The sequence below is a fragment of the Aristolochia californica genome, unplaced genomic scaffold, assembly GCF_029961685.1.
Source record: "Aristolochia californica isolate CCGP_79_NKW_82.1479 unplaced genomic scaffold, dmAriCali1.0.hap1 SCAF_7, whole genome shotgun sequence".
NCBI lineage: Eukaryota > Viridiplantae > Streptophyta > Magnoliopsida > Piperales > Aristolochiaceae > Aristolochia > Aristolochia californica.
This window is the reverse complement of record NW_027182268.1, coordinates 37,524,839-37,552,445: the sequence shown is the minus strand read 5'-3', so window position 1 is coordinate 37,552,445 and position 27,607 is coordinate 37,524,839. Positions and strand designations below refer to the sequence as shown.

At 37.7% G+C, this 27,607-nt stretch overlaps 5 protein-coding genes across 21 annotated transcripts; 2 read left to right on the top strand and 3 right to left on the bottom strand.

Moving 5' to 3' along the window:
- Positions 1-409: 409 nt before the first annotated feature.
- LOC137936685 (26S proteasome regulatory subunit S10B homolog B) lies at positions 410-6,008 on the bottom strand. Of its 2 annotated transcripts, none has more exons than XM_068781512.1 (12): positions 5,808-6,008; positions 5,629-5,707; positions 4,489-4,632; positions 3,479-3,598; positions 3,161-3,297; positions 2,873-3,034; positions 2,685-2,771; positions 2,482-2,568; positions 2,221-2,358; positions 1,880-2,071; positions 1,669-1,767; positions 410-856 (listed from the first exon to the last, which is right to left on the bottom strand). In XM_068781512.1, the coding sequence occupies exons 3-12, from the start codon at positions 4,589-4,591 to the stop codon at positions 782-784; spliced, it is 1,200 nt and encodes a 399-aa protein (XP_068637613.1). In that variant the 5' UTR covers positions 4,592-4,632; positions 5,629-5,707; positions 5,808-6,008; the 3' UTR covers positions 410-781. The 2 variants fall into 2 exon arrangements, with proteins under 2 accessions (XP_068637613.1, XP_068637612.1); XM_068781511.1 differs by having other exon boundaries at positions 4,489-4,614.
- Positions 6,009-6,316: 308 nt separating this feature from the next.
- Positions 6,317-12,013, top strand: LOC137936800 (uncharacterized). 15 transcript variants are annotated; one of them, XR_011109577.1, is made up of 13 exons: positions 6,317-6,431; positions 7,304-7,466; positions 7,593-8,392; positions 8,482-8,520; positions 8,628-8,693; positions 9,493-9,585; positions 9,684-9,736; positions 9,884-9,968; positions 10,042-10,144; positions 10,225-10,320; positions 10,529-10,595; positions 11,342-11,395; positions 11,720-12,013. XR_011109577.1 is itself a non-coding variant. In XM_068781692.1 (12 exons), the coding sequence occupies exons 5-11, from the start codon at positions 8,676-8,678 to the stop codon at positions 11,389-11,391; spliced, it is 498 nt and encodes a 165-aa protein (XP_068637793.1). In that variant the 5' UTR covers positions 6,317-6,431; positions 7,304-7,466; positions 7,593-8,392; positions 8,482-8,520; positions 8,628-8,675; the 3' UTR covers positions 11,392-11,395; positions 11,720-12,013. The 15 variants fall into 15 exon arrangements, 7 of the variants coding, with proteins under 7 accessions (XP_068637793.1, XP_068637792.1, XP_068637790.1 ...); XR_011109576.1 differs by having other exon boundaries at positions 11,710-12,013; XR_011109575.1 differs by having other exon boundaries at positions 11,185-11,395; positions 11,710-12,013.
- A 120-nt stretch (positions 12,014-12,133) lies between these two features.
- Positions 12,134-13,736, bottom strand: LOC137935885 (peroxidase 9-like). 2 transcript variants are annotated; one of them, XM_068780279.1, is made up of 5 exons: positions 13,661-13,730; positions 13,440-13,588; positions 13,072-13,263; positions 12,826-12,991; positions 12,134-12,672 (listed from the first exon to the last, which is right to left on the bottom strand). In XM_068780279.1, exons 1-5 carry the CDS (start codon positions 13,728-13,730, stop codon positions 12,260-12,262), a joined length of 990 nt encoding a protein of 329 aa, XP_068636380.1. In that variant the 3' UTR covers positions 12,134-12,259. The 2 variants fall into 2 exon arrangements, with proteins under 2 accessions (XP_068636380.1, XP_068636379.1); XM_068780278.1 differs by having other exon boundaries at positions 13,440-13,736.
- Positions 13,737-16,902: 3,166 nt separating this feature from the next.
- On the top strand, positions 16,903-18,437 carry LOC137935886 (peroxidase 72-like). Its single transcript, XM_068780280.1, has 4 exons — positions 16,903-17,125; positions 17,213-17,404; positions 17,505-17,670; positions 17,928-18,437. Exons 1-4 carry the CDS (start codon positions 16,916-16,918, stop codon positions 18,341-18,343), a joined length of 984 nt encoding a protein of 327 aa, XP_068636381.1. The 5' UTR covers positions 16,903-16,915; the 3' UTR covers positions 18,344-18,437.
- A 513-nt stretch (positions 18,438-18,950) lies between these two features.
- Positions 18,951-20,568, bottom strand: LOC137936938 (myb-related protein Hv33-like). The gene is made up of 3 exons (XM_068781915.1): positions 20,338-20,568; positions 20,111-20,240; positions 18,951-20,005 (listed from the first exon to the last, which is right to left on the bottom strand). Exons 1-3 carry the CDS (start codon positions 20,468-20,470, stop codon positions 19,207-19,209), a joined length of 1,062 nt encoding a protein of 353 aa, XP_068638016.1. The 5' UTR covers positions 20,471-20,568; the 3' UTR covers positions 18,951-19,206.
- Positions 20,569-27,607: the final 7,039 nt, after the last annotated feature.

The window sequence follows — 27,607 nt, the reverse complement described above, 5'->3', positions numbered from 1 at the left end:
CTGCCGTGCTTCAGTGATGTACAAATAATTTCCATTCTCAAGTGTCCAATTGGCATGATGTCGATCCGACCAACCAGACATACAGTGCAGAATCAACATGGCTCTCGTCTCCAAGGCGAAATCTCTTCACTGTTTTCACTGGCCGCCCATCTTATCCAGCAGATTTCCCTGTTCCTCAGTCGTTACCCTTCTTGAGATAACAGACAAGAACTGATGTACTTGAGCGTTCAAAAGCCTGAGGAAGACCCCAGGCATAGAAAATGCTACTAAAACGTTGCATAACTGGTTCACCGTTTCCAAAGCATTTTTTATCAGAAAAAAAAAATTCCAACGCCAAAGAAGCTACCACAACAATCAGTGTAGAGATGCACACCCTTTTCCATCATTTGCAAATTGTGAGTCAATGAGATTTAAATTCCAAGACCCTCGTGGGTTTTCATCTCACACAAATAAATCATATGTTTACACCTCCCAACCTAGCTACAGGCAGAAATTTCATTAATTAACAGCGTTGATAAAGGGATTGCATGTTGCGTATCTCAGTATAGATATTTGACTAAAATGGTTTCCCACATAAATTCTTCAACAGGCCGCAACATGTGCCTGAATGCATTCGCACCAAACAAAACAGTAACATGATTCTCTCGGTGGTTGACTGGAAACAATTCTCAGTATAGGTTTCAGTAACAGCCCACACAGTTTGTTGCAGTTGGGTTCAATGGTATTGGTAAGGAAATCTGCATTGCCCTACCATCACGGTTCAAACAATAAACAGAATAACCTAATCTTTTCCAAAGTCAGCATTATAATGAGCAGTTGACTCAAGTTTCTTTGCTTCATTTAACTTCCGAACAGCCTGAAATGACAGAAAAGTGCAGGTGTTAGCAAATAGTTAAAAAAGGACTATAACATACTTGAAACATCTGGTCTAAATACTTTAGTGCTCTAAAAACAGAAAAAAAAGGATCACACAACTACAGGGTTCTTGTGTATACAAGGGACACCTTTTCCACCAAAATTTTAACGTCTTTACAAAACATCAATTTTTCTATCCATTTTCAAAAGATAACCAACCAGTTCATGATCATAGAAATCCTAGAATAATCCTTTTCACCGCATATCAAAATATTTATCAAACCCGTATTTGGGGAATTTGCAAGATCAGGGCCGGGTTGCGACCATTTCTTTATAGAAAATAATGTACTACTTCAACATGGCTCTCATCTCCAAGGCGAAATCTCTTCACTCAAAGACAAGTTTCAGTACCAACAAAATGATTATAGCGTTATTATAAGATATCACATTGAACAAGAATAACATTCAAAATACCCTTTCTTTGCCATTTGATGAATCTTTGGGAAGGCTAAAAAAACACCAAAGTACCAACCTATTATATTCAAATGACTGTTAAAATGCCTGAACGAAAATGATCTACCTATCCCTCTGAAGAACAGAGGTTACATCTCATGATGGAACTAGTTACACCCATGAAAAGGAATATAGAAATAAGAAAGATGGTAAAAAATAAATTAGTTGATTATGCAATTACAATGAAAGGGCATCAAAAGAATTTTAATTCTAGAACCAAAGAACCCATCCTAAAACTAGAATATGAATAGAAAGTGGTCCTTCCATCCATAAAATAACCAATGAAAGAAGAAAGATTACCTTCATAAAGTCCTCATGGATGACATAGTCTCTCTCTGCACGAATTGCTGACATGCCAGCTTCTGTGCAGACATTCCTCAGATCAGCACCATTAAATCCCTACAACATTTTTGAAAAAGGAAAAAGAAATAATTCAGATAAAAAAGTACATAAAACAATATAAGAAGAAGAAAAAGAATGAACTTTTTAAGTAGTGAATGGTATGATTGACCTCTGCAAGCTTCACGACTGCTTCGTAGTCGATTTCACCATGCTTAGCAATGCCAGCGGCATGGATCTTAAGAATCTCCATTCTTGATTGTTCGTTCGGCAAAGGAATTTCAATTTTTCGGTCTAATCGCCCAGGACGGAGAAGTGCAGGATCCAGAACGTCAGGCCGATTGGTTGCCATAATCATTTTAACCTGCATCCCCAGATCACAGACCACCAAATTTCTCACTTAATATCATTCATGAAAGCAACATAATATACTGAAAAATATCTTGCTTAGTAAAAGAGTAATACCTATATTCACACCTTATTTCAAAAAAGAAAAAGAAAAAAGAGTAATACCTTTCCAAGCTGATCAAACCCGTCAAGCTGATTCAGCAGTTCCATTAGAGTTCTTTGGATCTCACGGTCAGCACTTGTTCCCTCACTAAAACGACGTCCACCAATTGCATCAATTTCATCCATGAAAATGATACAAGGCTATGAAACCAAGAAGAAAACACAAGGATTAGGAGACCCATGGGTGAGAACATACATAGGTGTATATATTCAAATATATATATACACAAAACACTTACAGAAAAACAAGAAATAAATTCTTACTTGGTGATCACGTGCATAACCAAACATTTCACGGATCAGCCTTGCACTCTCACCAATATATTTGTCAATTATAGCACTTGAGACAACCTGCTTACAGATGATACATTTTAGAAAAAATAAACAAATAAAGAGCAAGACTAAATAGAGTGAAAATAATGGGCTACAGAATTTTTCCAAAGCATAAAACAATTACAAACAATAACCTTGAGAAAATTGGCGTCTATATTACTGGCAATAGCCCTTGCCAACAGTGTCTTGCCAGTTCCAGGAGGACCATAGAGAAGAACACCCTGCAATGGGCAGATATAACTTGTAAGACAAAATAAGAAATGCTCTGACGCCGCACTGTTCACAAACATAAGGTACAAGATCTGCATCAAGTGTCAGTTACCTTGGGAGGTTTTATCCCTACTCTGAGGAAGAGCTCTGGATTCATTAGAGGGAGCTCAATAGACTCCCTCAATTCCCGAATCTGATCTGACAGCCCACCAACAGCAGAATAGCTAACATTACCTGGATCTTCATGAAGCATGTTGTAAACTACTGGATCAACCTGCAAAGTACATCATCACAAAATAACTCGTCTTTAATTGTGGAAAAAAAGGATAGAGTTCAGTGAACGATGCATCAAACTCAAAACCACTGCTACTGAACTATGATTAATATTAAGATTTCAAACCTCGCGTGGAAGAGCCCGCATAATAGTAAGAGTAGTCATATCAAGAACCACTCTGGTTCCTGCTGTTAGCTTTTCCTTATCCACCTTACTGCGGCAGCCTACAACATATCTAGGCCCACTGCTAGCTTTGACAATCACTGGAATATTCCAAGAAAAACAATGAACCACACAGTTATGGTCTTGCAACACCTTTAACAACAGAAACCCGTGACTGCAAGGGGTGATCAGAAATCAAACTAGATTCGAATAGTTAATACAAGGATATAGTAACGAATGTAACGAAAAGTTCCAGCACTAACTATAGTGGCAAATACCTACATCTCTCATTGTCAAGAGGACGCAGAACTTCTCCTATGATCTGCCCTACACTTTGCAGAGATTTCAGGTCGTCTTCGGTCTTTGCAAATTCCTTTTTTGCGCCGCGTAAGTTCTCCCTAACTGCATTTTCCAGGTTTTAGAAAAAGACAGTCGCTCAAACAGGCACTATGGACAGAATTACAGCTAAAATATTCTCACAAGAGGAAATAAAAATCATGAAGAGAAAGGTAAAAACATATTAATAAGCTCAACAAGTAAAATGAGAAAAACATATTTTCACCGTTAAGAAAATAGTGAAATGACATGTCATATGCTAAAAGAAGAAAAAATCACTCCCATTCAACAAATCTGCATTAAGTGATTACCAAGCTTCAAGAATAGAGCATAAATATCCATGTCAAAGTATAATACACAATAATACTTCTGAAGCTTATTTTGCTGCTGATAAATTAGCTAAAGCAAGAGTGTATCTCCATTATGTCACTCTAATAATCCCCCTTGTTATAATTTCTCCAGCTTGCAGGTTGTGTATTCCTTCTCCTCACTCAATAAAAGTAATCAAGTCGATACTTCAATCCCCGCCACCAGGTCACATTTTTGCTTTGAAGGTCTAGTTTCCTCATTGGAGTGTTTTGGGCTTTTTCATGTAATAAAACCACTATTACTCCAATAAGTATATCTCCATGCTCTATAAATAATAAGATATTCCAATAAGTACCATCTTTTTGTTTTTTCTTTGTTGCTCCTTCATTTAGGAGGGTGTCTGTTTTCTTCCTTCTCTTGGTTTTCATAATTTTGTTTTTCAAATAAGAAAGAAATGAAAATTACTGTCTTCATGGTTTTCTTTCATAAAGTTATTCTTTTTTTTCAAAACAGGAAAGAAGCATCCCCCAAGCAGCCTTATTTAAAGAAAAAACAAGTATCAAGCCCCAAACATAGAATTGATTTGGAAATGCACACAAACAAACAATAATATAATAATTTAAAAATAATAATAATAATCAACTTACCTCCCCTCACTCTGGACTCGAGCTCCTTGTGTTGGAGGAGCTTTTTCCTGTAGTCAGCAACAGCAGAGCGCCGCCTTGCAGCATCTTCTCCTCCCTCACTCATTGCTGGATGTAATAGCTCAGAAACTGGAAATGTTCCGATCTCTTTAGAATGAATGCAAAAAATCAGGCAGGAAGTAACAGAGAGCAAAAGATTGCTTTATGCTCAAGGCTGCTAAATAATTTTCCCAGAACAAAACTTGTTCTGTATACCAAATATTAGAAATACTTGACTAAACAGTAGATAATTTATGTACTTTTATATCCAGCTACTTCTCAATAGGAGCAAAAAGTTTCTTAACCAAGTGAGCTAGCATATAACAATTAATAAGTATCAATTTTCAAAGAAAATCATTATGCAGTGGACATATCACTTCTCTAATCAGTAATAGTTGATTAATTAACTAAACAGAAAGTAATTCAACAATGAAGACAAGAAGTTTGGGCTCAGATTTATGGCCTAGCTTAATCAGGGCGGCTATGAGCTGCAAAGCTAGACAGATCACTTACTTAACCATAATATACTATCGAGCTCTAAATAACTAGAAAAAGAACTGATCTACTTCTGAACAAAAGGAAAAAAAGAAAAAAAAAAGAAAGCCCCACTGTCTGAGATTACACTTGAAGCTCTAAATAACTAGAAAAAGAACTCATCTACTTCTGAACAAAAGGAAAAAAAAAAAGACAAAAAAAAGAAAGCTCCACTCTCTGAGATTACACTTGCTTCTTAAATAACTCTTATCTAGTAAGAAGTCTTCAATCGATATAGCATTCCAGGGTTTACAACAACTACTTAAATAGCTCATAGTATTTCATTAATTAAAGTTACACAAAATAACGAACTCCTGATATAAATTGCTGAAATTACTCAGACTGATATTAAATAGGTTCAACCTTGAGATAACGAAAATTCGCTTGGAAAGTACACAAAATCGTCGGATCTGAGAGCCAGATAGAGACGAGAAGAAACATTTCGTGAAAAGAGAGAACCATGTTAGGGATCCTTCAATCTGAAGTCCCACTACAGGCAAAATTTGTCTCAGTAATACAAAAAGAAACCGAAATAAAAGGGAAAAAGAAAAACTCGAAACGAGAACATACCTCGATTGCTTGTGGAGAAAGGCGGGCGAAGCCGACAGGGAAGAATAGACAAGCTCCGAGAGGAAAGGAAACCGACGGACTGCTTCCGGAGGAGACGAGACCGATGCACGAATAGCCCACATGTTAGGGTTGGAGGAAGGGGGAAAAGAAAAAGAAAGCTCAGAATAATGAAGACATACCTTGATTGGCTGTGAAGAAATGCGAGCGAGGCCACCAGAAGAGAAGGGACCAGCTCTGGGAGTGGAAGGGTTCGAGTTCGTCTGCACAGGGAGAGTTGAAACGAAAGAAATGAAGTTCCACCGCAGGGTAAGAGACGAGACGGGCTCGGAGAAGACCGGATCCAGGCTAAGTTCGGACTTGGGACGCGAATCCGGATTCGTTTTTCAAGGGCGGGGAGTCGCTGTGGAACGAGATGAGACCCAAGAGTTGCCCGTACACCGTTACGTATCGGATATTAGCCGATATGAGCGCGCATTTTGAGCCATCCATACATATCAGATTTATGGATTGGGTGAAGGGAATGGTTAATACTTACCAAACCAGACCGGACTAATTTTCTTCTACTCGATCAAATTGGGGAGAAACTTAACTTGGATTTAGAACTGACCAGACTGGTGGGGTCAGTCGGTCAGACTCGACCCTTCTAAATCGAGTCCATTCCTTGCTTATTTTCTGCCAGCCGAGTTAACAGCATCTCCGGCTTGCAGCAAGGATAGGAGAGCGGCAGTGGTGGAATGATACTGAATCGTCTTCCTCTGTTCTCCTTCGCCACCTCTGCGTGTCCCGCATAACTCTTCTTACAGGCAAGTTTTGTTCTGATTTCGATTTCTTCTGAGAAATGCGTGATATTTGAGGTTATTGTTCAACACCGAAATTTTAAATCGAGCTGAAATACTTGAAACATCACCGAAAGTTCTGAGTAGCTGGAAAATTCTTTTTTGTTATTGGAACAGATGGGGAGAAGGAGCTTCCGGTCTTGTCCTGGATTTCGTAAAGAATACAAAAGCTGATTGCTATCATGTTTAATGGGATTGGGATTATGAGTAATTAATATTTCAGTCACTTAAAATCTTTGATATGTTGTCAGATTGGGGCCTAGATGATAAAATGCTCGTTACTGTAAGAGATGTTTGGACTCTGCCTCGAAATATTTTTCCACCAATTACTTAGTTTTTCGATTGCAAATAGAAAATCGGAAAATGTCATCTGCATCAAAACTCGTGTTTGGTTCGCTGGATTTCAAATTTTTTATTTAGAAGGGATCGCAATTGGTAGATCTTTGTTTATGTTGTTACTCGATAAGCCCTGTTTATTTCTGTTGAGTTTTCGTTGTTGCATCGCTGGGTTGTAGTGCCATGACATCCTTTTTATTGTTGAACTCTAGATCCTATGTACACATAGTAAAGGACATCAGTTAGTTGGTCAAATATTTGGCACAGTCGGAACAATATACTACCTAGACAATATTACAGTCTCGAAGAAAATTCGCTATCTGGAGAGAAAAGACTTGGCAAAGAACCAAACAAGTTTATTTGCTTTCTAAATTTTGAACCATCCAGCGTATTGGGCATACTACTCTTTTGGCAGTATCATCTGTTAACGATGTAAGATATTTAATGTATGTTATGTTGGAAAACTGTCTGGAAACCGTAAATTCTCTTTTGTTTATCTGAAGGTAGTTTGAAAGCAAGCCAGCCCAACATAGCTGTTACAAGCCTTGATGAAGATGATGATAGCTGAAGGTCATAATGCTATCCTTAATTATTCAGAAATGCTTCTACTTCGAAGGTCTTCAGATGCTCGATTTCTGACTTGTTTATCTCTATGTCTTCTAGTAGGTGGGAGTTTTACTGTCGTAAAATATTTCAGAATGATTTTATAATCTTTGTGTATTGACATCTGGAAGTGTATTATTTTGTGACTTGTTTGAACTAATATTTCTTCATGCATTGTTTTTATGTCAGCTATTCAGATTCCATTGTCCGCATCAGTAGTCGTACCAAAATCTAATTGCTATGCATTTGATAATACCGGCCGGATTGTTGACTTTGTATCCTCTTATTTCGTTTTTTCTGCTCTCTCTCTCTCTCTCTCTCTCTCTCTCTCTAATACACTCACACATGCAAACAAACAAAAAAAGTAACAAAGACATTCTTCTTTTCATGGAAAGCTCAACTGAACAGCCATTCCTATGAAGATGTTGTAGCCCTTAAAGGTAAATTCAGACTGACTGGATCGGCCATCATTTTAAATACAACAGAAAGATATAGTATCTCAATTCACTTAAATGTATACTTTTCATTTCATTTTTCAGTCCCAGTGGGTTAGACCTTAAGCTGCTATAGTACTACACAATTCAAATTCTTTATCAGTTTTTTACTTTCTCATCTACAAATGAAAAGAACTTCATCTCTTGTACTTTGTCCTGCTAATTTTATATGTTCCAAGCTTCTAGATAATGATTATGTATTGCAGGCTTCTAGATAATGTTTGTCCGGTTCTGTAAAGATGTGGAGACCTGATCACAACAGGTTTTCCGCCAGACATTTTCCTTTGGTTGTCTTTTTAGACAATATTGTTTTCTATTTTTTCCCCTTTAGTACCTTTCTGCTATTTTATTTATTGTGTAGGCTTAGTTGATCAGACACGCAACGTATTGTAACAGCAAGGTGCTTCTACTGTGTACCAGGGTTATGTTGACTTTGGTCGATATTCCACATTCAATCACTTTGTTGCTGGTTTGGGATATGTGAACTTTGTCCAAGTAAGTGGCTGCTTCAATTATGCAAATTAATATTTTCTTGGTATTAAAAAATTGATTCCCTAATCCCTGCAAAATGTGATGATATGTAGAGAGAGAGCATCTTGCCCGTATTAGTACAATATTAGTGGGTTAGTACCAAAGTCCTAATTCTGGAAGAGATTTTACATTGAGGATTTAGATATTATCTATATGGTGATTCCAGTTTTGACATTTTGGTTATTCACTACAAGCACAGCGTTTCTACAATGAAGCCCTGTTGAATTGTGAAACTACCTATGATAAGATGGGTCGCACAGCTCAGGTTCATGTCTCAACTTTTGATCTGCTCCAAGGATATAGAAAATGGTTCAAATTTTTTCTTCTTTTTTGCCTGTGTAGTTATAAGAGTTGTGTAACTTCTTCACAACACAATTTCAGCTAAATATAATATGTAGAAAATGTCTAAAATGAAATTGTAAAGGTGTGTCACCTTCCCATACTCCAGTGTCTGTGGCAGTACTTCAATTGCAAATTCTTATTACTCATGACATTCTGAGACATCGCGTAAGGCTTTATGTATGAGGGTCTTTGATCTGTGCACTTTGACTTTTCTTCTATCAAGTCCTGCTGCTCATGTATTACTCCAAAAATAGGCATTGCTTTATGGTTTATAGGTTTCACTGTCAGGCATTTTTGCTTCCAATAAACAGAAGTATGATATTTTTCTGTTGTTTCATCTCTTAGGCGAGCTTGGATGCATCTGCAGTGTTACTAATCCCACCATGTGCAGGTCATTTATTGATCTTGACTGAATCTGGAGATTTAATATATTCTCATTCATATCCAGTTCTTATTATATTCTTGTGCAATGAAATTTTCCTAATTTACTTATCCTCGCTTCTAGAGAAGGTTATCTGAAATCTGTCTAATTATAATCTCACTTTAACATTCTCATGCCATGGCATAATCTAACCCCCTCACATTTCATGTTCTATTATTTTGTGGCCCCTTTGTTAGCAATGACCCATTTAAGAACTGGAGTTCATTTTCTTCCTAGTGCGAATACTAAAGAGACTCCACTTACAATATATTTGATTATCCCTTTCTCCCTTGTAAACCAGGTTCTTATTGATCTTCCTATCCCATGTGAAAAGCCTGGTCTGAGGGTATTTGAGGGGTTCACTGTTGGCTTTGATCCCCGCTCATGGGAAATTGTGAGAATTCTCGTGTGCTTCTGCTAAATTTCTGGAATTTTTATTTGTAACCCTTACATCTAGAGAGAACAAAGTTTGAGTAATTTCTGGGCTTGCAGGTGTATAATGGAACAACTCAACTGGGTTTTGAGAAGCCTCATCCAGAGTTGAGGTCATTCTTTTCTGCTAAAAAACTTCTTCCTCTTTGAGTTAAATGATTAATTGGCTTTGGTTAGCAATTTAAGGTGTCATTGGGCTGGTTCCTTTGCCAAGAGGAAGACATTTCCTGAAAATTTATTTGATTGAATGCCATTTGCAGCTTTAGAACTGAGCAGACCCATTTATCTCTTTATATGACTGCACGTTCCACAATTTCTGGTTTAGTGGGAAAACCCAAATTTAAGGTACAATGATACATTTTGCAGTAGCCTTTCTCTTGATTGTAAATGTTTTACAATAAAGTTGTTCTTCTTACAGGTCAATCCTGATAATGGATTAGATGTCCACCTATCTGAGTCAGGGGCATATGGGAAATCGCCTACGACTTTGTCACCAACTATCGTAATCGTGAACTGGATATGTATGGATTGTTATCATTTATCTATGCACCCATTAGCCATCATAAGTTAAGTTTTCGTTAAAAGGCCTTTGCTTTGGCAGGTGACAAGGCCCATAATAATACTTCATATGAAGTTGCCATCAGTATCCCTGTGGAGGGTTATGAACCTATAGAATTCAGTCTTACAAAAACATGTGGTTAGTTATCACCTTCATTTTTAGATTTGGAAATACTCTATTTCACCTTCTCACTGTTTAATACTAGGTCAAATAATTGCTACTAATTTTAGGTTTTTCTTCTTACTTTTAGAGATTTTTAGTATATTTGGCTTTTATGTGGATGTTGACATACTGCAAACCAACCAACTTCTCTCTAAGCACACTGACTAGGTAGTTCTCTCTGCAGAATACAGGCAGGAAAAAGTAGGTGATAATGGCAGTGGTTGAACTACATTTGAAATGTTTTCTTGCATGTATGCCCTAATTCTGCCTTATATCATCAAATGGTTGATTTTTATACTTTTTTTAATTATTCCTCAAATGTCATAAATAACTCCTTTTCTACAATTCCTGGGGACAGCAGAAAAGGAAACATGTATGATAGTATAGCTACGATGGCTGTTAGCAACTTTTGATGGGTATCTCGACAAATTTAAGTGATTCATATTGTTTATCCAAAACTTAAAATGCAAATAAAGGGCTCACCTCAACTTGACTTTGTTTTGACCATGCTATAGTAAGAACCAACCACACAAGTTGGTGTAATTTTATCCATTCATTGATGAATGATATTGCTTCTAAATTTTTAGTTGAATCATGATGCCATCCAACTGTGAGCATCATCATTCATTTCCATCATCAACCTTTGATGGATAGCTAGATGGTGCAAATGAAATGTGAAACATTTGGAATATTCATCCTCTTTCTCTCTCTTCCCCTCTTTCAGACATATTTATCTATAGAAAACACACATTCTCGCATTCTATTTAACACTTGTTACTATGGCATTGACCTCTATCACATACTATTCTTCTTTAAACTGGATGAAGTTGGGCATTGCAGATTCATGGTGCTATCAACTGCATTTTTCTGTGGAGGATTCTATTATAAGAGTCGAGTAGAACATCAAGTTTTTTTCTTCTGTTACTGTCCAAGGTTTTAAACTTTGACTTACTTCTAAACTCGTATTTGTTTGATAATGGAAATGGTCTATCTTCAGCGTGGACTAGATGCCTTGCCAAGGATGACCATTCTATCAGCATGTCTTGAGACTGTAAGTTGTATTTTGTTCTTTAGAAATGGATACAGCCTCACATAGATCAAGTCTGAACTATTTATATTTAAGTCAATTAAATTCAACAAAGATATCTCTGCTTATATAGAAGTCAGAGAACATGCAACTTGGCCCTCTAAGATAGACAGGCTAAGATAGTTCTTGTTTCCTGGCCAAATTTTTTATTTAGCTCTGTCAACTTGGGTGATTTTACAGTTAGTTAATTTTATTAGTGTTTAAAAGAATTCATGTTCATTTTTTTTTGTTAAAGTGAATTCGTTTCAAATGTAGTCTGATTGAATAAAAATACTCAGGTGAGTTCAGTGGGAGACGGCCCCAAACGAGCAGAGAACAGCCCCTTTGTCAATCAAACATATTGGCATCATGTTCCAGTTTCGACTGAAGCAAAATAGAGAACCAGTGAAACAAAATATGGTTCTATTTCAAGCTGAAGCAAAGTATCTCATTTTAGTTTGTAACTTCATATCTGTATTTTCCACAGTTTCTGTTGATTACAGCAGTGCTAGAGATTGTATTTTGAGCAGCACTGCTTGACTACTATGCAAAGGATTCTGAAAAAAATTTGGTTGATTTTTCAGCTGCACTGCCAAGATTTTATTTCCATTTGCAACCTTTTCATTTGAACTTATGTCATTTCCTTGAATTAAGATTGCATATCACAAAATACCCAAATTTTATGAAATCAAGCTTAACCAAGAAACGGCACATTCATGGAGGTTGGCAAATGTTTGAGTTACAAAAGCAATCAGCATGCAACAGCTAAGAAAGCAAAGTTACAGTTAAAGGAACCAGAAAGCTGAAACCATTAGACATGCACACCCTTCACTTCTAGCTGCGGAATTTTCAATTTACCAGACGACAGTTCTTTCTAATCTCTCCATTGAACCCAGTGAGAGGGCTAATGTTCCCCATTTTAACCATGGATTTAGCAAACTGGTTGAAGAACAGTGCCTCATCTTCAGCATAGATCTTGACCAAGTTCATGGTTGCTGCACTGTTTCCAGTCAGAAGCACTTCATCAGAGTTAAGGAGACCTTTCCCCCACAGGATGAGCATGAAGTATGAATTATCAAACTTGGCCGGAGAGGCAATATCCAAGGGAGAGATGTTGTTATCACCTCCCGAGCTAGGGCAAATAGATTTGAGACCATAGTAGTAGGTTTTCTCCAGTGTTTCATCAGGTTGGTTGTTCCCATTTTGGTTGTAAAGCCTTTGCTTGAAGCTTACACACCTTGCAACCCCAATGGTGTGACTCCCTGCAGTGAAATACAATTCAATCATTAAAAAGAGTAGCATTTAGTGGGAAACATGTAGTGCAAAGCTGATTATGAATGCAACCCAGGATGGCAGAAAGTTTCTACCAAATAATGGACAAAGGTTGTAATCCAGGAGAAGTTTGAAAAGCTCACCTGAGAGAGCTACAAGGTCAACTTCATCTAGACCTTGTCGGTTGAAGAGAGTAACCAGGTTTTGAAGAGTTGAGTTGGGTGGAGGAATGTTTTGGTTGGAGCCTGTCAGGCTTGCTGTTTTTGAATCTTTCCGTCCCAGAGGGAGCTCCCAGGTAGGTCCACCGCTCTGTTTCAAGAGACTAGAACTGGTTACGAACTTTCAAGCGATCATTCTCAGAGATCGAAATTTTCCCTCTGTGTGCTTACCAGTACAGTGGAGCCTCTAGCAGCCAGTGCGAGAATGTCAGCGCAAGACACGGTCTCAGGACACGCCTCCTCCAGCTTTGCCTTTATCTCATCTATGACTTGAAATCCTCTCACAGAGTTTCTGTTGGGGTTTGATCCTTTCTCACTTACAGTATTGGTAGTGTTGTCTAACAGTATAGATGCATCACAACCCTGAAAGCTAAGTCCAAGTGAGACAGATGTTTCCACACATAAAAGTAACAAAAGTATGAAGCATGGAGAAAAAGAAAAGAAGATTAAAGTTTGAGCTCCAAAGCTAAAATCCCAGCTGAAAGCAGATGCAATGACTACATGATATGATGAAGAGCAAATCAAAGTAAACTTCCAACCTGCACAAAGCAGTCATGGAAGTGAAGCCTAAGCAAAGAAGCAGCCATCCGGGGGTCCTGAGAGATGGCTTTCTCCAACACAGCCGTGACAATGTCATTAGCTTGAGGGCATGTGTAGTGATAGTAATCTGGAAAAAGGCCCCAGTACCCTCCACCACCACCACCAACGTATCCTCCATTACCTTTCCCACCACCACCCTCATCCCAATTGAAGAAGAGACCAGGGTGAGATCGGGCGAGAGGAAATGCAACCAAAAGCATGAGCATGACACTGAAAGAAACCTTAAACATGGTCATCTCTACTCTCACTGTGGTTTGGAAAATAAACTTGCCTGCGGACTTGCTATTGCTCAGTGAGCCTCATTGTGTGTGTATTTATAAGTCTCCAATGATGAAAATCAACTGCTTTTCTCACCCAAACCTCTCAAACCAGAGCTCTTTCATACGTCAGGAGTCATGACCATTTCCAATTCTTGACCATATCTAGAAATGGGTTCTACATTATGATTACACTAGTCATTTAATTTAAAACCCATGAAAGAAGCAAGTGAAATTGATGGGAATATCCCTCGGCAAATCCTACTCTGTTGCTTGCTCGTCTGAGACAATTGACGGAGCCCAAGCGCGTCAAAGGCTGAATTCAAGCCTTACCACGATTGAAAAATCGAATGATTTTTAAATATATCACTTCTCATTATCTTCTTTGACTAAATCCTTGTCGGGTGACATTTAAACTAAAGAGCTTCGTAATTTCTGATTCTGGGTCCAGCTCCGATTTTCCAAAGACATTTTGAAGTAGTAGTGGTTTGGGTTTACCTGCTCCATGCACGTCATCTATCTGTCTGCAACTGTTCTGGATTCTTTTGTTCTCGATTCAACAAATCCTCCGCAGAGAGAAACGAAGTAAACTTCCATGGATAGAATTGACTGTTAAGTTTCCATGTGAAGACTAACAACTCCCACAGAAAGCGGAAGCATTTGGAAGTTGCGAGTGAGCAGGTAAACAAGCAGCCTGGAGACATCAGCCATGGCTAAAGTCAAAGATACAATTATGGAACAGATAAAATCCGGAACCCAATTAGACCTGTCATGCGGAATCAATCCCAATCAATTTAACAGTATTATAAGTAATGACGACTCGACGATCTGTTAAAACTCCATTTACCTCCTTTAAGTCACCTTTAGTACTGAGCATATTCAAATAGAAAACGAACAGCAGAAGGAAAAAAGTTCATCTAGGCCAAGAAGAAGACAAGGATAGCGATTATCCTATACGTAAATCAAACTGAGAATCACGGGAAGAATGTAAGAAACCCACCCTGAAATCGTAGAGAAAATCTCTCTAAATCTATTTACAATTTCAATATTCAATAACTCCCTTCTCTGTTCACAGAACAATATTTTAAACAAACTCAAAGCCTTCGATAAACCCGGGCTGCAGCTTAAAATAAAATAAACCCTAACCCTGAAAATTATGGTCCAATCCGGGTTCAATACAAAAGATCCGATTATGGATCCGACTAAAGATTCTGAATACGGATCCGATTATAGATCCGACTATTTACCCCGGATCTGATTAAGGATCTGAATATGTACCCGCATTAAATATTCCCGCCTGCATCAGATGATTAAGTCTGCATCCTCTGTATTGCTGGTTTTCATGAGGAAGATGACGATATAATGTATTATTTATAGAAAACATGAAAAACAAGAAAGTGAGACATTAGTCTAATTTCATCTCGAAATGACTAGCCACTTGAGAGTTCAATTGTTCAACCTCATAAGCTAATAATTGATGAAATCCACCGGGTGAGGGCTTAATGTGAGAGGCTTTATGTTGTGTGGGAACAGGAATAAGAAAGGGGATCCGACCTCTCCTTTCATGAGACTAGAGATTGGACAAAAATAAGTCAGATATCCAGATGAACAAAGCAAAAGCTATCCTCCTTTTTAAGTAAGCTCCCTTTAAAAAATTGTCCTCCCCTTTGACAAACAAGGGGAGTAGTTCTCCTAACCACCTCTAATTTGAACCATCTTCTCCAATTATTTATCATCCTTCACCTAATATTCCTATTCTAAGTCTCCTTCAACCATTTTTTGCCTATCCCAGTCCAATCACAATAATTCGAATTTCACATTCATGTTGTTCAAGGGATGCCTGGTTTGTTATCATTTATGGATAGGGATTTCACCTAATTTTATAACTAATCATTCAATTATCGTTACACCAACTTGTTAATTAACAAATTATGAACATTCTCATGCAAAAAAGGGCTTCCCCTTTAGATGATAATCTTTGACCATAGAAAACTAACTAGTTTCTTATAAGATTCACTATTGGCAGATTTGCAACAAATCATATTTACTTCTAGGTTTAGGGTTTAGGGTTTAGGGCACCACGGTACCCTAATTTGCAAGGCATAACGATATTCATCTCTGTTAAGCATGATCATAGAGGGAATAAATATGTAGATGAGTCCCATTTTTCTTCCTAGTACACATGGGTTGGAGGGGACTAACCCCTCTATGAATACACACCTTGATGTTTAATATATCTAATTTTTTTGTTTTTCCACCAGCAAGAACCTTTACGTCGTTAGTTGGTCTTAGTGGTAGCTGTTTTTTTTTCTGTTCTTAGGAAAGATCGTCAAAGTAATCAGCACTAAATGCCTAGATTAGTTAAAATAATCCAGCCATGTTTGTTTTGTTTGATTCATAGATGACTTCGAGTTTGAGCAAAATTAATGGAGTCAAACAAAGGAGATTAAATCATTTCATTGTCAAAGGGAGCAGGTGGTTCTCCCTGCCTCCACTTTAGGGTTTCCATGTTTCTTGTCAACCTTATCAGTCAATTCTAATGGCTAATTCAGCTCATCTTTCACTACCCCTTTTCTTCACAGTTTTCGAAAAAGTGTAGATTGTGATCAAGAAGAACTGGCTCTTTCTGGGTAAATGAAGTAGACAAAACTTACCGCCACTGACCCTTGTTTCTAGAGACAATGAATGTTTCAGTGAATCTGAAGCGGTTTAATAATTGATTCTATCATCTGGGAGTTCATACTCGTTCTCGGAAAATCAAAGTTCAGTAGTCGTAATTTAATGGTTTAACAATTTGGCTGTCTTAATTTGGATAATTTAATAGTCAACTGATTGCATGGCTTTTGGAGATGAGCTGAGAGCTCCGGGCATCTTGCTTTTTGATTCCTGAAAAGGACAGAAATCTGGATTTTTATTTTAATTTTTCCTTTTGAAGTTGCAGACAGGTCTGTTCATCTTTGCATCAGCAGTTAGAAAGATCAAGTCACCAACTACACTTTTCTTAATCCGTCCTTGAACTTGTTCATGCTGTTTTCGTCACTGAATCTTCCCTATAAAATGCCCAGACTTCCTCAGTATTCATCACCAAGGGAAGCCTTGAGAACACTTTCTGAAGGTCTTGAATACAAGAACGGGAAAGGAAGAAAAGGCTAACGAGAATGGCTTTTTCCAGAAATTTCCTCGTGGGTTTTGCAGTTTTAGCTTTCCTTCCTCTCTGCTTCTCTAACTATCTCTACCCACAGTTCTATGAGCACTCGTGTCCGAAGGCAGAGGAGATTGTCAAGTCAGTTGTGGCGAAAGCCGTTGCCAAAGAAGCCCGCATGGCTGCTTCCCTGATCAGACTCCATTTTCACGATTGCTTCGTTAAGGTTCTCTTTTAGTTTGTTCGAAGAACAGTATTTACATTGAAGTTCTTTTCAGTACTTCGTCTTCAACTTTGGTCTGTTGTGTCTCAGGGTTGCGATGGTTCAGTGCTGTTAGACAGCAGTGGGAGCATCATAACCGAGAAGAGATCGAACCCAAATCGCAATTCGGCTAGAGGGTTCGAGGTGATAGACGAGATCAAAGCTGCATTGGAGAAGGAATGCCCGGAGACAGTCTCTTGTGCGGATATTCTTACTCTTGCTGCCAGAGATTCTTCGCTTCTGGTAATCTCTCTGTAAATATTTAATTCTCAGAAAGAAGAAGACACAGCTCCTTACTTTTTTCTGATTGATTGATATGGACTGGACTGTATTGTCGGTGCAGGCTGGAGGTCCAGGGTGGGAAGTGCCACTAGGAAGAAGAGACTCCAGAGGAGCTAGTTTGAGCGGCTCTAACAACAATATTCCTGCTCCAAACAACACCCTTCCCACCATTATCACCAAATTCAAGCTTCAGGGTCTCAACCTTGTCGATCTTGTTGCTCTCTCAGGTTCCATACTTTTTTTTTTTTTTCTTTTTTATCTTTTTAACTAATCTTTCACTTTGTTTTTCTGATTATAAAGCTCAATTTCCACTTCCATGGCCCCCTAAAAGTCATCCCTGCGACTGTCTATGGATAGTATTTTTATCTGACTTTTCTCTGTCGTTCACTGTTTTTTCTCTCATCTTTAATGGGCCTTTCGCCCTAATGGGTACCCACTAACTAGATCGGCCTGTACTGAGTAATAAGCCTTTGAACACATGCAGGAAGCCACACGATAGGGTTTTCAAGGTGCACCAGCTTCCGGCAGAGGTTGTACAACCAGTCAGGCAACGGGCAGCCGGACGTGACCCTGGACGCATCTTACGCCGCCCAGCTCCGAACCAACTGCCCGAGGTCCGGCGGCGACCAGAACCTCTTCCCCCTGGACTTCGTTACTCCTGCCAAGTTCGACAACTACTACTTCACGAACTTGATAGCGTCCAAGGGCCTGCTGAACTCCGACCAGGTGCTGTTGACCAAGAGCGAGCAGACGATGCAGCTGGTCAAACTGTACGCTGAGAACAACGACCTCTTCTTCAAGCAATTCGCGGAATCCATGGTTAAGATGGGCAACATCTCGCCGTTGACTGGGAAGAAGGGAGTGATCAGGAAGAACTGCAGGGTGGTCAACAGCAACTAAGGATCGACGACGGGAGGCGAACAGAGCGAACAGTGGAGGGAGTGGGGAAGACAGAATTGTTTCCGAATCATGAGAAATTTAATAAAAGGGTGGCGAAGTGGGTTGTTGGTTGTTTTGCATTTTACTTTAAAAACTCTATGAAAAGCAAGAAATTAAGCATTGATAGTGTTTTCCCATGTCTATGCCCAGCAGCCCTCCAATGTAGGTGACAGCTGATTTCTGCTTCGGCCTTTCAGATTCAATCTCAATTACTAATTTCACTTGTGTTTAATAAGGAGTTAATAATGATAATTAGGTGAGAGCACAGGAGTTAACATCAGAAGGTCCATATTTCGTCCTTAATTAGGTATAACTGTTACTACCTAATAAGGCTTTAATCATGGGAGTTAATCACCCTCGAGGCACCCCCAAGAACAGCTGAACTGTCCATCTAGAGGTGCTGCATCTGTTTTTATTCAATAGAACGTTAATGAAAAAGATTAATTTCCTTTTATCCAAAAAGGCACGCTTTTAACTAACCTTGGGCCCATGGATTTCATTTTCTAACCGGCCCCTTTCATCTACCCTCGGCCCCTTTCTATAGTGGGCTTTGTTGTTGGGCCTCCATCTCTCATAGACAGAATTGTTAAAATAAATCTATGCTGAATGACATTTACAAAACTCATTTTACACGGTGACGCCTCATTATTCCGAAGCTTATCTCTGCAACTGTAACTGCACACGAAAAAGGGGAAGAAGATAAGAGAAAAGTAGAAAATGGAAAGCTCGAACAAAGGGATTTCCAAGCTTTTAGTAGGGATCCTCCCCCGCTGTCAACATCCTGACCTGTGTCTCCCGTCGACGTCAAAAAAAACTCCTGTGATCTAGATCTCCTCAAATAGATCATAACCCGCCAACGTTAGATCCTCCGATAATGAATTCATGGCAAAGTTACTATAATCTTCGGGATAATGTGTCGGTTTCTGCTCTTGATCTTCCACCCATGTCTCCGCCGTCTTCGGTTCATGAGCTTTGATCTCGTTTATCTGACATTGGAAGACCGGTTCCGGTTTGATCATGGAATCCCAGGTAAAACCCGAGCTACCCATCAAATCCGTCCCTGGGAATTCCGCGAAACTGCTGGCGTTGCTGCTGTTCATTGAGCTTTCCCCTGTTTCAGTCAAGAATAATGGGTTTGGGACGGTCATTATTCCCGAATTGTCTGAGACTTCTGCCACATTGCTGTAATCGTAGATGGAGAAGTTGGGGACCCATGAAGATTCGTAGTTGGAGCTCGCGTCGAAATAGGTCTGCTCCGAGGATCTTAGATTCTGGAGTAAACTGTTTGAGAACGTGGAGATGGGATCGACGGTACTGGTCTGAAGCTCGAAGATGGAGAAAGGATCGAAGATGGTTTTCGTTAGATCGTTTATTGTATTGTTGTAGCTTGAATTGAGGAAAATTGCCTGCCCTAGTTCGTCGGTCGACGAGTTTCGTAGCTTCTTCTCTCGTGAAGCTTCTTCTTTGAAGCGCTTCTCATCTTTCTCTTCTTCCCCGCTCAGCGGCTTATGGGTACTCGGGTCGATACCTCTTTGCCTCAACTTTTTCTTCAGACTCGAATTCCAGAAGTTTTTAATCTCATTATCTGTTCTTCCTGGTAATTTTGCTGCAATCTGAGACCACCTGCAAACCAATCAAAGAAAACGACGAATTGATTAATACCCATTCTTTTCCTTCCATGATTCCATTTCATTGTCTCCGGTGAAATATTTGAGGCAAGACGGTTACCTATTGCCCAGAACTTCATGAAGACTGATGATAAGATCTTCCTCTTGCTGAGAGAACGTGCCTCTTTTGAGATCTGGTCTCAGATAATTAATCCATCTCAATCTGCAGCTCTTCCCGCATCTTTGTAAACCTGAATGAACATGGATTCAGAACGTTATTTCGTTTTCGACCAGGTCTGCAAATAATTCAGATGCGAAAAGACGATCGAAGACGAGGCTTTTAATTACCTGCTTGTTTAGGAACTGAACTCCAACAGCCGATACCAAACTTGGTTATGTGATTGAACAGCTTCTCGTCTTCTTCAGGTGACCACAGTCCTTTCCTCAGCTTCTGCTTGTAACAACAAGAATGACGCCCCATTTTTTCCTTTTCGTTTCTTTTCCCCTTCAAGCCCAACAAAATTGAACAACTCTGAGACGAGAAAAGATCTGATTCCGATGTCGGAATGGAAGCATAAGAAATTGTTCAACGCGATTTAAAGAGGAGAAGAAGAGAAAGAATGAGGAAATATCACGCTTGAGGTTCAAGTTAAAAGGAAATGAAAGGGAGGGAGAGAGAAGAAGAAGGTGAAGCAATCAAGTGGTTTTCACGCAAATACTCTGCTGCTCTTGCATTGGACTGGATTGGGTTCTAAGATACCTTCATTTGCAGACAAATCAAAATAAAAAAGAACCCAGAAATCCCTGCTTTCAACTTAAGCATGTACACCCAACACAGAAAGAAACGGAGAGAGAGAGAACACAGTTGGCTTCAGATTTCTGGGTTTCAGCTCCCCAAATCTGGCCACCTCTGATAAGACATGGACACTTAAAAAGACTGCTCTTAACCTCCCCAAATATCCATTAATCGGATTTATTTAATCCCTTTGCTTGATGGTTAAAGAACTTGAGATCATTCATGATCGTACCTTCTGCTCCGTATGCCACGTACAGTCTGATTACTGATCACTGATACCGAAAATAATATAATAAACAGGTTTGCTGGGAACCCGCTCGCCTTCCGGATTCAGCCCCAATCAAATCAAGTTATCTGGCGGCCGACAAACAGTCTCCCACGGAATCGCGTCGGTGTATAATTATGTCACGGAAAAGGAGAAAAACCGATAAAAATGAGAAAATATCGGCTTCCCCTCTCCTAAGTCTCCGTGAACTGTTTCAATGATTGTGGATCGAATAGGGCCGCCGTTGGAGTTAAGTACCGACAGTATCGTTTTTTTTTTGCAAATAATTATACCGCTAAATACGCCGCTGGCCAGCGGGGCTGTACTTGTGGTTGTCCTTTTTATTCCCATTTTGCCCCTGTTTATTTTTATTTTGTATATTAAAAATGAAAAATTAATTTTTTTTATCGTTCAAGAATTATTTAATGTGATTATATTTGGATTTTTAAATTTCACTTGGTCGATTTTTTAAAAAATAATAATTATTATTTAATGGTAAAAGTGGAAAACGTTAACTTGAAGGGGAAAAGAAAAACAATTGTTTGGATTGGGCACGAACAACTTGGAAACCACGTGACTCGAAACTTGTCTCGGTCTGAAAGCAAAATCACGTCGCCTCCTTTCTCAAGCATGCACACGTAATTATTTTTATTTTCTTGAAGCTCCAGCTAATGTGCGCCTTTCTCCCTCCTCCCTCCTCCCTCACCAAACCACCTTGCGCAGATAAGTATCGAACAAGCTTCTCCCCACGACGAGGTCCCTGATCTCTCCCCTCTAAACCCACTATTTTTTGTTTTTCTCATTTTTCTTCTTCTTTTTCCTTTACAAAACCATAATAATCTATTCCCATGGTTGACGTACTCTCCACGACGATGATAACGAAGAAAATTTAAAACCCTATAGACACCACCAGATATCTTTATCTCCCTCCTTGGCTCCTTCCGTCTGGTTTTTTCAACACTCTATACTATAATGATGGGCTTTGTGAACAAAGTGGAACACGGAAACCGGTGTTTGGTGTTCCTTCCGCTCCAGAAAACTGCACTTTGTTTTTATTTTAAAACCGTTTACCACTCGATGATCCAAACCCAATATTATTTCTTGGTTTGTATCGGAATCGGTATAAAACAGAGTAAAAATTAAAGGAACCCACTATCTTGCGGAGACAAGCTATAGAATTCGGAGGATCGACTTCGTACATTACCATTTCCGTGTTCGTTTCAAGATCTTTTACTGATCAATCCTTAACTGGAGATCCATACTGCAATTAACTTCGTTTCGAAATCGTTAAAAAGTACAAACCAGAACATGAGCAAGACACCAGCAAGCAAACAGATTCATATTCTGTCTTCACTTCGGAGACAAGCAATAAAAATCGGAGCAGATCGAGAAAGAAAGTAGAACTCGCGATTACAATTACAGTTTGAAACCAGAAAAAGGCTTCGTTGAAACGAGACGAGGCTCATCGATCAAGAGAGAAAAAGACAGTTTAAAGGTGAATGAATATATATACAGAAAGTAAAAATGGAACCAGACCAGGAGAGGACAGAAAGCCGATTAATTAAGTACGAAGACAAAACGTATTATATAGTAATTACGAACAAATGAGAGACGTGAAAACGTGAAGGAGGGAGAAAGTGGGGGCGGCGGGCATCAGCTTCCGGCTGTCGTTAGAAGGTCGACGTTTGTCGTTGACTAACGGCATTCGCACGTACGCTCTAACTTTACGACTGCGTAAGAAAACGTCCTCGACAACGACCCTTCACTGTCCATCTGCCACGTCATAATTCCTGAAGGCCCCAACCCTACGGCAGCGTGACGTGTACAATTTATTTGCCGCCTCCCTGGATGCCACGTAGGTTCTCGTTATAAAGCCTTGACGTGAACAGTTCTCACGTACGGCAGCTGTTATTAAAGAAGTTCGTGTAAAGTGATTGTTTATGAGGTTTACGCTTGAGCTTCCCAAACCGGTTGTCATTAAAATAATCCGTTTATGATTAGCCACAAATTAACAGCCTAATTAACGTTTGATAAGGCCCTTCATGTTAGGAAAGAGTGTTACAAGCATGCAAGGTTTTCCAAACTTGAAGACATGACCCGTCTCTAGTTTTAAGCTTTAGGGTTTAGGAGGCAAGCTTAAACTCTAGTTTTCGGGTGTTCGAGTCGGTTGCCAAGCCTGAGTTCAAAAACCCTAGTTACAAACACAATGGACAAGTACTTGAGTAATTCATCGATCACTCTAATAGTATGAAAACTAGAGTTACCTATCGATAGGTGATATAACTATAAATCAATTTAAATTATTTATTTGATCAGAAGATAAAACCCCCAGGTAAAAATGCCCTCATGAATGAAACTTAATTTTTTTTTCGTGGAAAAATTAGGAATAATAATCACTTGAAAATACAATTTGACAATTTGTGAAGCTTTGAATAAAAAAACAAAAAATTAACAAATGATAATTATTGGTTTGTTGAAGTGTCTTGCAAATCTTACCATCTTACGTGCATTGAAATAAAAAAAAATAAAATAAATAAAAGGGTTGGTGGCAAGAGGAGCAAAGGAAAACCATCTTTTTCAATTTTTTCGTCTATAAAAAAAGTAACATTTGGTGATGTCTGCAAGTATGAAGCACATGAAACAAACTCTTAAAAAGAATACTTAATTGGAATTTATGTGGGGATAGAGGAGTGGAAATTCTAGCACAAGGAATTGACTGCAATGTGTTTTTATCATTCTTCTCACGAGGATGGGGATGTCATTCTATTAGATATTTTGCACTCATTTTCCAACTTTCATTATTACAAACATGCCACTGATTAAGACCTGGTTCTCCTCTTGTTCCTTCTTTGGCTGCTTCACCCATTGAAGTAGATGCAAGCTTGACTTGCTTAACAAAAAAACAAAACAAAAAAGCTTGGCTTATTCTTAAAGAGATTATTAGCCCATTCAAGTTAGGGTTTTATTGTAATCACACTCATGATATTATCAACTTGGTTCTTGGAGGTCCTAGAAAGAGAGAGAAGGTCCGATTCACCTGCGATCTCGATCTATATATCAAGTAAATTAATTTATCTAGGGCATGGATTTTAGAATGTTCATATAAGGTATGACACCAAGTCAGGCAATTCTCATGTACAATTAGATAGATGTAGGGTATATAGCTCAAACTAGTTTGGTGTGGTTAGTACATATAAGGTGTACTAGGTGTTTCCTCTTATGGAAGTGTCTTTTTCATATTGGACCCAATCAACCATCAATAAGGCTTCCTTTTCAAGAGATGATGATATGGAAATGATGGGAAATGAATAGAGAAGCTCCCTTTTTCTCCACTTGGTCTTTCATTTTAAATAATGAGGGTGGTCTTGTCCCCCCTCTCCTTCCTTGCTTGGCTCCATAGAAAGGAATAATCTTGCCTTTTTGCCTTTTGGTCTAGTGGGTGGTCTCATTACATTGTATACATCATGGAAGGAAATATTTTTGGGGTTTGGATTTTGAGAGAGGTGTTGTGTTTTTTCTCCAGTGGTGAGGTGTGAGCCTCAAGATTCCTTTCAAGACCCAACTTAAGTCCATCCATGCACACTATAATCACTTTTACTCCAAGGTCAAAAGTTGATTTGAGTGCTTAAAGAAGATGGTTAACAATGTCAAAATGATGGTTACAGTTGACATAATTAACACTGATGAATAAATCAATTTAAGTGACATTGGGAATGACCACTCTCTTTCTTTTTTCGATGATCTCTTTTGATCGATTCTTGCATTCATAATTTATATGGATTAAGCAACTTAAACTATTGTAATTGAGCTTAAAAGATTTCTTTTTGGTTCAAGTCATAAAAGTTAAAACAACTGAAAAGTTAAGTGAAAAGATTAAACAAAAAGAAGGTGGTCTCAATTGAACTCATTTTTAATGAATTAACATCACCAAACCTCATCTAGCCCTTGCAAGTAACATAAAATATTTTATTTCTTCGTCGTTTAGAATCAATGGCCGGTCGAAGTAAGAATAAAAGTTTTGAATTTAAAAAAAAAAAAAACTACTTAGTTGATTATCTTGTGGATTGAAGTTGAAGTGATTTTTCTCATAGAAACTTAATTATAATCTAATAGGGTCTTAATTGGATAAAGTTGTTGCAACATTTTATTACGTGTGACAATGTCAAGTCATAAAATAGCAATGAGCTGTGCTGCCTCTCTTTTCAAACAATTGTCATGTCATAACTTAAAACTCAATTAACTAATACCGATTGTGATCTTAACCAGCTAATTGTGATAACTTTCACAATAGCATGAATGACTGATTTGTTATTTAACAGCTTGGGGGAATGAAAAAGAGGGAACTTGCTAGCTAGCTGGAGACCAAATTAACATAGTGATATTTAGATTAGTGTCGGCCATGATCACTACCCCTTTTTAATTGACTCTTAAAAACCCTCATATTCTCTTATTGGAAGGTTTATTATCCTTAATGAATAGTGATATGTTTTATTAGTTGAATAATGTGCATTTGGGATTCGACCGATGCACTTCTATTTGAGGGTTCTCAATTTTTTTTTTTTTTTTTTTTTTTTTTTGCCTAAAATGAAATACCTCCCACCTAGATAGGACTTTCTTATTTCAAATTTATTTTTATTTATAGCATAAAAAAGATGTTATATTGGGTCAAATACCTAGATTTTATTACTAAAAGAATGGCTTTCCAATCCTTCCAATATTTTATTACTCTCGTTCATAGAATTTTCTTTTATAAACATAGATTTTTCACGTAAGCCTATTACTTTTTAATACAACTAGACCAATTTGGAAAGAAAATATTTAAATAAATAAATTCTGAAATAAGGGAGATTTAGGACACTAATATTTGGAATATAGAATTAGGAAATAAAACTTTCTGACTCAATATTTTCAGACTTTATTAAAAAGGAAACAAAAACTTATATAGGAAAAAACTTCTCTTAAGGAAACTAATGTAATGTTAGATCAAATAAAGGAACTAAAGAAAGATACTCAAGTTGGTAAAATCTTGACTAGATTTTGAAAACAAATAGGAAACTTAACCAATATTAGCAACTCAAAAAGTCAAACAAAAAAATTGGCTTAAATTCGGATTTTCGCATGCAATAGCCTACCGGCATGATCTAGAAAGATTAGATTCAAAGACAGTTTATTGAGATAAAAAGTGAGTCACATATATTTATTTTGAGATATAATTCTCTATATAAAATTTCAATTATGTTGGTACAAATTGTTTAGAAAGTTAAGGTTTTCTGCTATTACTTGAAACATTTTTGCTGTTTGACCTTTGCTACTTTAGATGTTGATTTCTCTTTCTAAAAAAAATCAGATTCCAATGATTATTTTTGAGTTAGAAACTAGACTAAAAGATCTTTCCAATGATATATAATTTTCTATATTAAACATATGGCAAAAGAATGAAAAACCAAAAAAAAATAGGAATTGAGAAAGAACACTAAAGGAAAACACGATAAACTTTTTTTTTTTTGGAGGGGTTAGTCTACAATAAACTTGAAATGAAGTTAAGATTTCAATTCATCTTATATGAATTGATTCAACTTCAACTCATCCTTGGGTATTAGTGTAGGGGAGTTCAAGTGCACTGAAAAACAGATTCCAGTGTTAGTGCCCCAAAATGAAAAATATGATATCAACAAAAGAATGAGTAATTTTTTATAATATACTTAAATAGAACATATACCTAAATAGATAATTAACCAAAATAAACATGGTTACTACTCTTATAAGTGATTTAATGTGTAGTATTAAAATATATTAAAAACAAATTAATGAAATATTATATTATATTACTTAATGATTACAGTTTATTATAAATTAATATAATAATTATGTGTGACTAGAATAAATTATAAAAAATAACATAAGTGAATAAAATAAATATATAAATTATTTTTTAATAACATATGATATATTTTTTAACAATTAAAATCACTAATTTAATACAGTAATAAAAAATTAATATAATAAATAAATAAATATATATATTATTTTATCAATAACATAATATATATTTTTACATATTATTAATTAATAATATATTGCCACAAAATTTAAAACCATTGGTTTAATTAATTATAGCGATGGGATAATTAAACCAAAACTATTTATCAAATGTTTACTTTAAAAATATTTTAATTACAACTATTAAATCACTAATTTAATACAGTAACTACAAAATGAATATACTAAATAAATAAAAATAATTATTTTATAAATTAAAAAATATAGATTATTTTAATAAATAAATATAATGAAGTTATGATGTTGGTTTAATTTTTTCTAACTTAGGAAAAATTAAACTAGCGACGTCTTCCTCACGGCGCCGATAATGGTGGGAGACAACGGCGGGCCAACAGGCAACGACGCTCCTACGGTACACCGAGAGGGAGAAGAGAGGGAGGCCAAGAGGCTTTGCGACGGAGTAGCGACACGGCTCTGTGACAATGGCTCGGCCTCCCGTGCCCTGTGACAATGGCTCGGCCTCCCGTGCCCTGCGACAATGGCTCGGTCTCCCGTGC